The sequence below is a fragment of the Stigmatopora nigra genome, chromosome 2 (assembly GCF_051989575.1).
Source record: "Stigmatopora nigra isolate UIUO_SnigA chromosome 2, RoL_Snig_1.1, whole genome shotgun sequence".
In the NCBI taxonomy this organism is placed as follows: domain Eukaryota; kingdom Metazoa; phylum Chordata; class Actinopteri; order Syngnathiformes; family Syngnathidae; genus Stigmatopora; species Stigmatopora nigra.
In genome coordinates, this window is record NC_135509.1 from 1,107,261 (window position 1) to 1,122,023 (window position 14,763).

Here is a 14,763-nt window from a genome sequence, read left to right on the forward strand (position 1 = left end):
GGTGTCTATTAATTTTATTGGGGGAGGTTTGACGCACTGGTTGGGGCGGGGCCATGTTTTTTGTTGGGGGGCAAAAGTAGACCATACTTGAATTTATGGGGGAAATTGAAGGACAGTTATGGTAGTTTTGGCACTCACCTGAGTTGATGTGACCCGGATCTTTGGGGGCGGGGCCATGAAAGGTCGGAGGTCAACGTGGAGATGTCGGCGAGCACAAGGAGGAGCTGAATTCTTCCGTTTGAGCGCTTTGGGTCGCTGTGGAATACAAAAGGAGGTGGTTTTAGTTTGGGTAATTGTACTTAGTAGTTGTGATGGGGTCATTTTGCTTGATTTTGGAATTTATTTGTCGGCATTTTTGGGGGTCGGTTTTTGGATAGGCTGACTAGTAGCGGACTTTTGGGGAAGAGGAGTTTTTCTGATTGGCTGTTTGTTGTTAAGGGTTTTTTAGACACTTTTTTTGTGGCAAAATGGACGGATTTTGATGTTGTTTGGCTATTTGTGCTATGTTCAATGGGACAGATGAGAAGGGGAAATTTGACTTTCTAAAGTGGATTATAGATGTTGTTTTGGACACTTATTGGGGTCAAAAGTTTTGGGACAAGAGCTGGATGAAGATTTACATAAAAAGGCAGCATTTGTTGACCAAAATTTGTGAAGCACATCAGAATAAAAATGTGCAAAAAAATGAAAAAAAATGTCTCCTATTGGCTGGCATAAACTCGCACTTTGAAAGGGAAAGAATTATTATTTTTGCTCACTTTTACAAACTGACGTCAGTTGTGCCTTTAGTCAATGCTAACATTAGCGGGCTAGCGTCTGGCACTTGTACAACAATAGATGAAAAGATGGCAACTTTTCTAAGGCGGACAAAAACTGGGTGCAGCAGCAACTCCCTTCATTATTTCTTAAGATCTGAGAGAGGCTTTTCTCTTAAAGTGCCGCTCGAGGACAAAAGAAGAAAAGGAGGAAAGGAAAAGATACTTTGAAGGAAAACGCCCTCTCGCCAAAGGCCCACACTTTTTCTTTTTTAGGCTCATTTTTCCTAAAGAATTGTACAGTATAAATCCAAGATAGAGAAATATATAAATATATACGTTGTGGTGGGAATTTTACATTCTAGATTTACATAGGCGGGCCCATTCTGGAAATGGAGGACATTTGAAATTCTTTTTAATTGAATGCTAATGCTAAGATAGTCCTTTAATCACTGTGCTAAAGTTAGCTCGTCGTTTAGCTGACTTATTGACGACTCTGCTAGTCAAGAAGTATTTTTTAACACATTATTTTAAGCTAGCAGTGAGATGTTTACGCTAGACTAACTAATTTATAAATTAGATTGGCATTATAACAGTAAATAAAGTAAATCTTTAGAGTTAGCTAACTTAGCAACTTTAGCTAGCCATTACAAACCAACGTTAGCCAGAATATTGATTAAAAACCCAAATAAAATGAAAATAATGACACTTAAGTGAAAATATTTAACATAGTACCCCAGTCGAAATGTCTGAATGAATTAAATAACAGAATTATAGAACATAAGCTTAAAAATAAATAAATACATCAACAACAGTGCAAAAAAAGGTAAATTTGCAATACAAAAACATGCATTTTTGCCTAATATGCTATTTTAAAACCTTTTTAAATAAAGTTTACACCATTTTTGAGCACCTCACATGTTAATTATTCAGAACTTAGCATGTAAAATGTCCTCCAAATCTAGCAGAGGCCTTTAGATTTTATGTTTCTTCTTTTCTAATGTTAGATTTGGGAATTAAATGTTGCTTCTGTAAATAAATCAAATAAATAGTTGTACAGTTTTTCTACAGGTTGGAAAAAAATAAAAAGAAATACTCAGATTATTCAAATTGCACCAGCATTTGTTTATTTACATTTGAAAAAATTGAGGCGAGTCACACAGTGGGGGGGGGGGGGGGGGGGGGGGGCTTACATTAGAGTCAATTTCTTATTTGTTTTTTTTTTGGGGTGGAATTTAAAGCGTGTTTTGCATTTGGCGTGAGAAAAAAATGGAAAGTGATTATGAGAACCTGTGAAGCGCTCGCTGACACAATTCTCAACACGCCAAGCCCCGCCCCCTCGGCCCCCGCCGACATGTAAACGACTCTCATTAAGCGTCGCCGTGGTTTCCTCGCAATCGTTCGCTGACCCGTTTGAAAAGGGATTTTTTTGTGTGTAAATATCCACTTAAATTAAAAAAAATACTGCCTTTGTATACTTAGCAATATGTTTTGTAAATAGTGTTTTGTTGATGCTTTTTGTATGACGTTATTATTATTATAGTGCAGTAATTCCAATTGGAGCGGTGGTGTTGATTATTATTATTATTATTTTTATTTTTAAAAGACACGCAAAAATGACAACTCATGTTACGGCTGCTTTTATTTTGGTTGATTTTTCTGTTATTGCTGTCTGTCGTGTGTAATTTATTGGTTTAATTTATCCTAATTTATTCCGTGCATTTCATGAAGTAGTTTATGGGAGGGGTGGGCGGGGTTTTGTCGGTGTGGGTGGAGCCTAGCCTACCTTTAAAGTGGATTGAGATATTTGGGTAAAAAAATATGGGGAGGTTTTGGCAGCTAAAAAAGGGACATTTTTTTTCAATTTGTCAATGTGTGTGTATGTGTGTGTGTGTTCCCAGGGGTGGGCTAGAAAGCCCAAACCAGTTTGAAGCAGTTTTGTGTTGATTCCTGTAATAAAAAGGCCGCCCCCCCCCCACCCCCAATGGAACCACTTGTTAATTGCTGGGCACAAACACAAGCAAGCGGTAGTCAAATCGCCTTTGGTGCCTTCACCCTTCTCTATCAACTGAATGTATGTGCAGTATATATATATGCAAGCTTGTGGACAAAAAATGAATAAAAATGGAAATAAAAAGGACAGAAAAGAGGATGGATTTTTTGTCGGTATACTGTCTGGATTTTTGGGGGAATTATTTTTTATTTTTTTCTATGCTACACTTAAATAAAATGCATCTAAAATCTAACCCACAATAACATTTCCCTTCCCTTGCTAGCTAATTTTTAAAAACCTGGTTTAATTTCCCCCCCCCCCCCCCCCCCCCCTGTCTAAGCCCCTCCCACAACCTGCTCCCATCATTTTCCAGATGACTCATCATGACCTCACGGCGCTTTCCGCCACCACCCATGCCTGCCTGTTAGCTTTTCTTTTCCCTTTTGTTCAACATCTTTCCTCTGTGATGCTCTTTTCCTTTTTCTCAACTCCCTTTCTTCTTCCTCCTCATCCTCATCCTCCACCTGCCGTTCTCCGTCGGCCATCTTTGTACAACGTGGAGCGTCTGCTCCGTAATCAAAGACCATCTGTCGCTACATCTGAAGACTCCCTGGCCCACATCTGCCTTTTTATCGCCCGCTAAAGCGCTAACAACCATTCCGCCTGATTTGTTCCGGGGCCCCCCCGTCGCCCCCCCCTCCCGTGCCTCCTCGCCGCCGGACAAGTTCAAAGGTCAATGTCTTCAGGTGTCCGTGTTTGCGGTGGCGCCGCCGCCGCTGCCGCGTGTCAGCTCGACCTTGGGCGGCCTATCGGACGGGAGATAGCGGACTTGGCTTTCTGGGTCTTAGATCAACATGGGACTATCTGGAAAGGGGCGGCCGCCATTGGCCTTTGGCAATGTTTGCGCAACGTTTGTGTCCCCAAGGTCCCTGCCTCCGCGCGGCGTCGTGACTCGCCTTATCGGGAGTTCGGGTTCAAGAACGGCTTTTGCCCGTGGGACTAAAGTCTGGGAAATAACAGATCTATCTTTTTTCCTACTTTTCTACTTCAATATTTCAAACGACAACAACTTTATAGTAATGCTAGTTTTCCAAGATGCTAACCCAAACTTTTCCCACACACACACATTAAGCTAGCTTGTTTCTTTTTTTATTTATACAACAATAATGCTAGTTTTCTGACCTTTTAACCCTTTCCAACCCTGAGGCAAACACATACTATTCTAAGTATAATATTGAGATATTTTTTTGTAAAAGCCCTGATTATTCCGTTTTTTATAGATCTGAAACAATGTTTATTTTAGCTTTTTATATATATTACAAAATGACTCGAGTCCGACCGTCGTCGGCCATTGTGGTTCTCTGGTCGACCCCCCCTGCCCCCCCCCCATCCCTGGCCCCTCTTCCGTCTCCCCATTGGCCATGGCCCCAAATTAAGACTTCAAACAAGAATTGGACTCGCTAAAAACAGGGAGAGAAAAAGAGGGCAATTGAGAGGAAAAAGAAGGAAGTCGGAAACAAGCCCAGAGAAGAGCACAAGCACAAAGCTTCTGTTGTTGGGCCTCTTTGCCTCTTTGCCGCTCGCCCAAAAAACGTCAACGTGTCAACTCGAACTTCTTCTTCGCCAAACGCGCAAACAAATGGCGTTCACGGACACTTTTCCACTTTAGGAGCCCCAAAAGTGTCTTAAAAATAATTTGAAGCTAGCAGGGTTGACTAAGTTACGCTAGGCTAACTACTTTATCATTTACATTGGCATTATTACAGTAAATAAAGTACATTTTCCGATTTTACGACCCTACGCATATTTTCAATGCAAAAAAAGGGCGCCTTAGCTGAAAATGCTAATAAATGCTAACATATCGGTCAGCGATTTGGTCTCTGTATTGATTTCCATTGGTGGAATTGCGCTAGACAAAAGAAATGTCCCCCTAAACGAGGGAAAAAAGGGTCTTTTGGCTTTTGTCTTTGGCTTTGCGTCCTCGGAAATCCGAGTCTAGCGGCTCCAAGACAGATGGCACTCGGGGCCAAAGCCGGTGTGGGATTTGCGCCGTGTCCCTTTGGCCGCTGGGCCTCCAGGACGCGGTGGCTTTTAATAGGCATTATTGGCATTCTTTGCCCAATCACAAATGACACAGGCCCATTCTATTTGCCATTGACCCATTTGGCAGGACGGCGGGAGCATCGAGTACTGGATTAATTGGAAAGCACTTGATAATCCCCGTAATTCCAATGTTTTAATTACTTAGATGAACAGGAGGCGTTTGAGCAAAAGGCTAATCTCGGAGACGCGCAAAAAATAACTACAAACGAATCCTTCTTCAAGCCACACAAATTTGTTGCCATTAAAGAGAGTGGATGCCATTTTGGACTGGATAAAAATGTTCATTTATAGATTTAACGGTCTTTCTCTATATTTTGGAGTATGGGTTCTTGAGGCTTTTTTGTGGGTCTACTCACAATACACATGTCTACCAAGTTTCATGATGCTAGGTTAAACTAGCTTCAGGGGCTAATTATTTAAAGGAGGAAAATATTGTTCAAGTTATAGCAAAAAGTGCACTTTAATTCAAAATAATGACCTTCCTTTTTATTTTGGAGCATGGGTTCTTGAGGCTTTTTTGTGGGTCTACTCACTGTAGACATGCCTACCAAGTTTCAAGTTGCTACTTTAAACGAGCTTCAGGGGCTGATCATTTGAAGGCGGAAAAGACGGTTGAAACCAAAGCAAAATACCCATTTTGACCCAGAATAATTTTTTTGTGGCTTTTTTGGGGGTCTTCGCCCAATGGCCATGCCCACCAAATTCTCCCCCGCCACTAAAACGCAAGCATTCCCAGCGAGGACGCTCCCGTCAAGAAATAATCCCAAATATTTTTACAAGTGACAAGTAGAACATCCGCGATGTGTTGTGGCCCCGCCCCCGCCGTCAAGCGGGCGGCGCGATAAAGGCGGCTAAACCCGGGCGCATGACCTCATGCCTGGAGTCGGGCGAAGGGGTCTTAGCGGCGTTTGGACGCCTCTTTTGTGTCTGGGGCCAGTTTCCGAGGCCCGGGCGTCCAATCTCCGGGGGGACGGCGAGCGAGCGCCAACGCCAAACGCCAAACGCCACATCCCCTTGATCCGCGGGCTTGAAGCGTTGAGCCTTAAGACAAGGAGTGACAAGCGGGACAGCTGCCGGGGCTCCCGGCCAGTCTTGCAAGCCGCCCAAGTCCCCAAAGGGGGCCTCCATTGTTTTCTAGCGGAATTTCATCCGCGCTGAAATGGATACGGACGCCAGGCGCGTCTTCGGAAAAAGATGGCTGCTTCTTAACCTTCTCATCTGGGAACGGGGGATAAACTGGGGGGGGAAAGTAGGGTGGCCATTCATTTGGGGGGGAATCCAGTTCCAAAAAATGAGAGTTAGCTGGGTTAGCTTGGGGTTTCCAACACACTTTACCAAGGACTTGATTTCATGGGACCATTTTAGACATTTTACATCTCTACTCTTCATTTTAATTTGATCCTAAAACAGATTTTTTTTTGGGCCGCACAAAATGATGCGACGGACCACATTTGGCCCCCGGGCCTCCACTTGGACACACATGTCTTAGGGGAACTCCATGGGACTGTCGGTGTACCGGCTTGGTGGACATTGTCATGGGCGGTTTGATGACGTGAAGAAGCCAAAGAGCCAAGATGGCGTCGGGCAAATCTTCTGTAAGAGCCCAAGTCCAGGGGGGGGGCAAACAATAGGAGGCGCTTATCTCCATCAAGGGCATTCCTTGGCCCAACAATAGGAGCATCATCATCATCATCATCACCCCACTGTAGTATATTTTCCTTTGCCCTCGTACCCCCCCCCCCCATTCCCATCAAAGAGCATTCCATCTCCAGAGCCCCCCTTAAGCCCTTCACTCAGGGCCGCTTCCACGTGACGAGGCATGTAGACAGTCATCTTTAAGAATTGATTGGCGGCGCTATCCAAATCCTCCGGGGGTTGGGGAGGGGGGTCCGGTTCTGCCAAGATAGCACTGGCGGGGTCCAGGTAGACGACAGCTGCCGGGCAATAACTGGCAACAAAAATGGGAGGCACTCAAGTCCAAGCATCCCGAGCGTCTCACTCTCTCTCTATTGGGACCCAAAGTGGTCACCTTCAGCCATTTGGGCCGGTCTTCGTGGACGAGGGGGGGGGGGGGGGGGGTCCGCCTAGGGCACTTGCTCCATTGGGGGAGGCCATTTTGGTTGGTCCATCTTTAATGAAGATTCCATCAAAATTCTTGAGTTGGAAGTTGGGCTATTTTGGACCATGTCAGGTCAAAATAAGGACTTTAACTTGGTCATTTTAGCAATTTACTTCTAAAATTACTGTTAAAAATGTACTTAAAGCAACACAGAAAATATGCATGAGTTTATTAGGATAGTATTTCATCACATAGGATTTGATGGTCATATTTGGACAATGTTTTTGTTCTGTTTTTAGCATTTTTTGGCCATCCATCAAACAATAGGGGGCGGGGCCTATTTCTCCTGAGGTTGATCATCTGGTAGCACGATTCCCACAAAGGTCAAGTAAAGGAAACAAGAGGCCGAAACGCCAACGTGGGGACGCCACGACGCAAATCACCCGCCATGAGACAGTTGGGATATTGCTTCGGCGCCCCCGAATCTTTCCATAAAGTCCATTGAAGCGATTGGGCGTCCCGATTGGGCGTCCCGATTTACGGCGCTAGCATCGAGCGCGTCGTTTGTCGTAAATCGCGGCTTAAATAAACAGGCGGCGCGTCTTCGTGTCGGCTTTGAAATATCCACGCGGAGACGCGGGAAGGGGCGGGGCTTAGCAAAGCGGCTCAGGAGGGTCCTCCTCATTACGATATTAAACAAGATTTAATAAGTGAGAGTGATTTGACGCGGTGATTATCCCGGCCCATTAATCAAGCCGCTTTCTAACCGCGCGTCTTTTCCCGTCCGTCCGTACGTAGGAAAGCCTCTTTACCGATGCTGAGCTTCTTAACGTGGCTACGGCACCCCCGAGGCGGAAACACGAAAGTAAAGAATGTAGGAAGGTGAATTTGGGAAAAGGTGGTTAATATGAGTAGTTGAAAAAGCCTCAAGAACACATGACTGTCTTTTTTGCCTGATAAAGACCGACATTAATGTCATTATAATATTTGTATTATTTTCTATTTTTATTATTTTCAGCCCCTGAATTTCGTAAAAATGTGGTAGCCTATATTTGGGTGGTTTTTATTATGAGTAGACCATTAAAAAGCCTCAAGAAAACCTGAAAACTAAAATTTAAAACTGTCATTTTTGCCTGATGTGGACATTAGTATCATAATAACATTTTAAAATTAAAACATTTATAAAATTCAGTATATTGTGGTAACAAGAATTTGGGTGATGATGTTTATTATGTTAAAAAAAGCCTCTAGAAACCATGCCTGAAAACTAAAATACAAGATGAATAAAGTTTTTTGGTAGATGTGAACATTAGTGTCATTATAACCCATTTCTTCCAAATACTCAGTCATTTTATTGTAGTAACATGAACATTGGTATGCATATCTGTCATAAGTATACCCTGAAAAAAGCCTCAAGAACCTTAAAGTAAACAAAATAAATAAATCTAGTGATGACAAGCTGACAAAAGCTCAAAAGTTACTCCTAAAATCGGATTTTCTCATCAAGCCGAAAGAGAAAATACTGCGGTATACACAACTTCCTTACCGACGGTACGATAATAACGGTCTGCGCTATTAAAAAGGAAGTCTTAAGACCTCCATTTCCTTTTTTTGGAAGGTGCGAAACCCTAAGCACGGTGGATGGCGAGACGGCGTGGCCTTCCTCCCCGCGTAGCCGCACGCCGTAATTGGGCTAAATGACAGGGGAACATCTGGCGGCCGTAAGAGAGACGCCAACACTTTAACGTGCAGATGTCTCCCTCCGTCTGAATTAATTCAATAATTACCGCAATGGAGGGCGGAGAGATGCCAGAGATGGGGAGGGAGAAGACAAATCTTTTTTTTATAGCTTAAGACAACGTTACGGCCGCCAGTTGGCGAAGGGGGGGGGGGGGGGGGGGGTGTACGTATTGGCCGCCGGACCTTCGCCAGAGGAGGGGGAGATGATTACGCCGTTTAGCCACGGCAAGCTGTCGCATCGCCGAGGACGCCGCTAATTCCGGCGTGCCCTTGGCGAGGGGCGGACGGAGGCCCGGTGACCGTCGGGGTGGACAATAAAGTGGGCGGGGCTTAAAGGGGGGTCGTGGGGGTCGTGAAAATAGCTTCGGTTATTATTTAAGGGATTTTTAGAGGAAGTTATTGAGTGAAAAAGTGTTAATCCAGCGTGCTAAAGTGTTAGCCGCCACTTGACCTTTGGGGGAAAAGGTCATGGAGACGCCACGCGCCAGAGTGTGGCTAAACATAGGGACAAAGGAAAATATTTGTAGACACTTGGCAGGACCACTTCCTTTGATTGCGCGCTAGGAAACAATGCACGGGCGCTAATAATACGGGGACGCGGTTATTTGTGGACGCCGACATCGCGCCATTGGCACACCTATTGCCCCCAGTGGCGGTTAATGGAATTACAGGGTGCTTTTGGGCTTCTCTTAAAGGCTAAGAATAGTCATAATGTGCACTTAAATAGGATGATATGTTATGTCAATGCTTCAAAAAAAGACTTAAGATAGAAGCGCACGCAAAGGATGACGACTGGTACTTTCCGAGGTGATGATTGACGCCACTTGAAAGCGCCTCAAATCCTCGCCGTTCATCATCGGGAAGCAGCGAGAGTCGGACAACAATTGGGGGGGGTTTAGTCACCAGGGCAGGGGGTCCATTATTGTTCTGCTCTTTTTATTTTTTAGACTCGGGTGTCACTCTGCAACTGTTGTCACGTCTAAGTTTAGCAGGAGAGGGCCAAGGAGGACGACAAGGAGGGACGGAGGACGAGGACGAGGAGGATGAGGAAGAGGAGGATGGAAAGAATGTAGAAGGTGGCCCCAGCGGAGGGAAAAGGGAAGGTCGGCAAAACGCTGGACTTAAAAACGGTGACATTAAAGTGGAATTGTTCACTTTGAGCCAAAATGGCTGACCTGCTGTATGGTTTCAAATATGAGGCCTTTTTGTAGGTATACTTGGATACAAAATATCACTTTTTATAATTTAAATTTTTACTTTTTGAGGCTTTTTTGCAGGTTTTCTTATGATAAACATGCCCAAAAAAATCATATTTTTACAACAAACATGCTTCAGGAACCAAATCATTGAAGAAAATGCTTAAAAAAAGTCAACTTTAACCCCAAAAATAAAAACATATGTTTTACTATACTGTAAAAAACACTCATTTTTTTGCTAACCAAATATTAACCAACTATTAAATTCAATTTGACATCCACTGTCGTCAATGGCAACGAAAAATGGAAAGACAAGGAATGAGAAGTTTTGTAAAGAGGTCAAAGCTTGCGCATCTATTTAATATCTCTATGGCTGTCTCTCTTATTCTGTTTTCCATAACAGGTTTTTCCTTGAGAACTAAATCTACTTTAGGATTTATTGTTTCTTCTGAGTCCTCATCATTGGAAATGATAATCCCTCCACCTAATCCTCAGTCCCTCTCTTTTTATTTTAGATCATATTCATCAAGATGATCCGACGGGCGGCAAAGGGAGAGAGAGACCCCGTCCCACCCGCCAGCCTACTTCTAAAAGGATCGGGAAACCACGGAAACAAGGGGGCTTCTTCTAAATCAAATCAGGTTTCCTCTGATGTAATCAAGACGAGACGCCAAAGACGAGTCGCTAATCTGCCGGGGGGGACATGACTCCCTTGGCTTGGACATTATTAAAAAATCCAGGAGGAACATATCTTTAGATTGGAAATGAAATGATAAAAATGGTGGCGGGGAGGGGGCGGGGGTAAGGGATTCTTCAACAAGATCAGAAGAATTAAGGTTGTCCGGATCACATTCAAGCTCAAACAATAGTGAAATATGGAAGGGAAGGTAAAATGATGATGAAGCGTATGTAAAGGAATGGCAGGGGTGTAGTTCTAAAAGTTGTCCACAGGAGGGTGTCGTTTTACAGGAATTTGACGTATGGTATAGTAACTAGATTTACATGTGAATTTTTATCCCTGTTTATAGTTAACTTTTTCGTTTTATTTTATTTGTTATTTTTTAGATGTATATATTATTGTATATTACATATTTTAATGTAAGTGTCTTTTTGAATTCCTAACTATTTTAACTGGTGTTTACTATATTATTTTTAGTCACACTGCTGAGTATAACAACAAGCAAATAACAATAATATAATATTGTACTCACCATTGCTGGTCTTGACAAGGCTTCCTTTGCAATGCGTTGCATTCTAAATATTCATCTCAAGATGGCCCCAGTCGCCTGTTTACAAAAGAATACATTAGTATGGTACTATGTAGTGTATGCAAGTTCATTTTCATGACTACAAATATATTGATTTGTATTAACTTCTTATATTGTACAACTATAATTCCAAAAGTAAAAATTATCAATAGCACTGAAACATAAGCACTACAACTAAAATTAATTGTACATGTATTGTTGTCAACTATAGGCAATGAGTCAAATACTATGGGGAACAAAAGGAAAACAAAACATTAAGAGTGCAATTTATGTTTTTATTCATTTTAGCACTAATAATTTAACTTTGGGAAATTCTTAATAAATTACAACCAGCCAGCAATGATTAGCATTAATAAAAAAAAAACAATAATAAGACTAAGAGGAAAGTACTAGTCTACTAATGCCTACTAATAATGAATGAAAACAAAACTACATTCTCACCACCGGAGGGCGCTCGTGCCCCACCATAACAAACTCACATCAAAACAACACACGAATAACAACTCACTCACCGCCTTCTTCCAAATCCAAACAAATCTAAAAGTTCACCAACACAAACAATTCCAAACATTTTCATAACTTTCGTCACAGCGTAAAATGCATTTTCAAACTATGAGGAAAAGTCCGATCGCAAGAGTTTCAAACTAAAAGCCTCCTATCTTTAAATAACTTTGACGGTTCCGGGTCCTCCCCCTTACCTTACACGGCGTCCCCACATGGTTGTTCCTTTTCACTCCCATTTCGGCGGTGCATCGGAATAAAGGCGACGGATCAGCCATCATGACTATCGATGGTCTGCAAAAATTCGAGAGCCCCGACAAGGGTCGAGGCCTCCGGGTAAATAGAGCCTTCCACATCGGGGAATTGCTCTTTTCGTGTCCGCCTTACAGCTACGTACTCGCCGCCGACCAGAAGGGGGACCACTGCGAATTCTGCTTTGACAGGTGCGAACGCCCTCCGTGATTTCCACGCGGTTGTCCGCAGAACATTGACTAATTGTCTGCCAGTGACGTCAATAGACGTGCGACACATTTGAATTGAATGCAATGCTTTTATTGTTATGACACAAGTCAAATTAGATTTTCAAGTGTCACCACTAAGTGCACAAATAACAACAATAAACAAACAGACTAATAAATAAGTACTAATAGATAAATTAGTACATAGTGTAATAACAACAATCAAGTATGGAAGTGCACAGATACATAAATAAGTTCTAATACATGAATTAGTCAACAATATAATGGGCTTAAGTTCATGCCTATTTTTATCGCGGAATGTTGGCGGGGGGCGTTCCTTCCTTGCTATCAGTTTCTGTGCACTGCAACTGTTTCTTCTCATCACCCAAAGGGGACAAAATATAGGAGATGGAGACCAACCTAAAAAAAAAACAATTTCCCATTAGGAGATAGAATAAATATTAAATGTTTGCAGGAAGGAGAGTCTGGCGAGATGTGGGAAGTGCAAGAAAGCTTTTTATTGCAACGCCAAATGTCAGGTAGGGAGCAAAAACAATGGAATAATAATAATAATAATATTAATTTACCATTGGATAGAAGGGCGACTGGGCAGCTCACAAACTGGAATGCTCGGCCACGCTGGTTTTCCGGGAGAAATGGCGTCCATCAGAAACCACTCGACTGGTAGCCCGAATCCTGTCCAAAAAGGTAAAAAAAAAAAATGAGCCCATATAATACTTCATTTTACAACTTTGCTGTGTCCTTCTTTCAGAAAACCCAGACAGAAAGATGCAAGTCGGAGAGGATTTTATCCATCAGCGAGATGCAGTCACGTAACTGAAACCTGCCGCCAAAGTCTGCCACGCCCACTTTTGATACTGAAACACTTTTGTGTTCGCAGACGTGGACGACATGGACGAGGGGCAACGAGAAAAAAGCGGGGTGCACGCTGCCGCCTTGCATCGATTTTACTCTAAGACTCTGGACTTTCCCGACGCCAAAGAACTGCTTTCGCTATTCTCGCAGGTAAGCATGGCATTTGCAATTTCGCGCCAACGTCCAAGATGGTGATTTCCGTTGCAGGTGTCCTGCAACGGCTTCACGGTGGAGGACGAGGAACTGTCCCACGTGGGGACAGCCATTTACCCGGAGTAAGACACTGGGCTGTCTAGGGTGGGCGTGGCGGAATGCTAACGGTTGTTTTTTGGCGGCGTAGCGTGGCCTTAATCAACCATAGCTGCCTACCCAACGCTACAGTGACATTTGAGGGGATTAAAGCAGAAATCCGAGCTGTCAAGGAAATGAAACCTGGAGATGAGGTAGGCCAAACGGTCTTAATACCCAATCAGAAGTAGAATGACTTTTCCCGTTAGGTTTTGATCAGCTACATCGACCTTTTGTACCCCACGGACGACCGTAATGAGCGGCTAAGGGACTTCTACTACTTCACTTGCCGTTGTGGCGAGTGTCAAACCAGATCACAAGTGAGGAATTTGCACTAACACACACAAAAGATGTACTAATTGGTCTGTTTTCCAAGGACGAGGCCAAGCTACAAGTTCGCCATGGCGGGGGAGAGGCCAACGCCACGTTGAGGGACGCCCGCAAAACCATCGCCGACTTCCGAGAACTCAAACTAGTTCAAAATATCCTTTTAACATTGTTCACCTGAATGCTGAGGTGTTTTCCTTGACTTCACAGCACCCCCAGGCGAGCTCCTGGAGTCGTGCGAGCGTAGCCTGCAGCGGATGCGGCGAACGCTACACGAGCGTAATGTCTTTGTGCTGCACATGACGTACCAGGCCATGGGGGTCTGCGTCTATCAGGGAAAACTGGAGGACGCCGTGCGCTATGGCGAGAAGCTGATCCAGCCTTTCAGGTGAGCTTCTTTTTGGGCTTCGACAACACTAGAAAACAAATTCAGAAATGAATGTGAGGTTTACAATATGAAAACAAAGAGGTGGGGTCAAAAGGTCAAAACAGTTAGCTTTTTTTTTTTTTTACATTTTTTTTGTTGCATTGCTATTGCTAATTTAGCCTCCATTTTGGTTTCCGCATTCCAGCCAGTTGTACCCCCCCTTCTCCCTCAACGTGTCGTCTTTGTACCTCAAGTTGGGTCGACTCTACTTGGCCTTGGACAGACGCCCGGCGGGCATCGACGCCCTCAAGAAGGTAAACTCGGAGGAGCCACGCTGTCTCGCCACTCCCTAAAAATACAAAAAAATGTACACAGGCCATGAGCATCATGGAAGTGGTCCACGGGAAAGATCACCGCTACGTCAAGGAGCTGAGCAAACATGTGGTGCGAGCCATGAACGCCACGCCCACTTACAACTTCACGTCACCATGAACTCAAAAATGACTCTCAACCTGGGAACAAAGAAATACAAAATTAGCAAAAAAACTTAAGCAAAAAGTATAAAGTACAACATTTGTAGTCATTTTTAAGCATCATGCAGGGCCGGTTTTCACTAAGGGCAATGTGGGCGAACCTTGTTGGGGGTACCTACCCTTAACTTTCTTTTAAAAAATTGCAGTTTGAGGTTATAATGCATAACAAAAAATGTCCAATTCAATTATTACAAACACAAAATGTCCATTATTTTAAATAAAAGGCCATTTTTCCTGGCTTGTTGGTATGTTTTTCTCCAAAAATGAAATGTAAAAGTCCATTTTCACCTTGGCCGACA

General features: G+C 43.4%; 2 protein-coding genes across 4 annotated transcripts in view; one reads left to right on the plus strand and one right to left on the minus strand.

The window, feature by feature from the left end:
- LOC144189624 (uncharacterized) overlaps positions 1-12,060 on the minus strand; it is a 77,167-nt gene extending 65,107 nt beyond the window's left edge. For 2 of the 3 annotated variants that reach the window (XM_077710776.1, XM_077710774.1), the window contains exons 1-3: positions 11,813-12,057; positions 11,058-11,132; positions 139-255 (exon numbers count right to left, since the gene is read on the minus strand). The gene's annotated coding sequence lies outside the window, so the exon portion shown is untranslated. Of the gene's footprint in view, positions 1-138; positions 256-11,057; positions 11,133-11,812 lie in introns of all 3 variants that reach the window. The other variant, XR_013324961.1, reaches the window with a different exon arrangement.
- Positions 11,659-14,702, plus strand: LOC144189691 (N-lysine methyltransferase SMYD2-B-like). The gene is made up of 12 exons (XM_077710780.1): positions 11,659-12,058; positions 12,549-12,612; positions 12,671-12,781; positions 12,846-12,906; positions 12,975-13,099; positions 13,157-13,224; positions 13,290-13,392; positions 13,447-13,557; positions 13,614-13,719; positions 13,778-13,952; positions 14,137-14,245; positions 14,307-14,702. Exons 1-12 carry the CDS (start codon positions 11,895-11,897, stop codon positions 14,421-14,423), a joined length of 1,314 nt encoding a protein of 437 aa, XP_077566906.1. The 5' UTR covers positions 11,659-11,894; the 3' UTR covers positions 14,424-14,702.
- Positions 14,703-14,763: the final 61 nt, after the last annotated feature.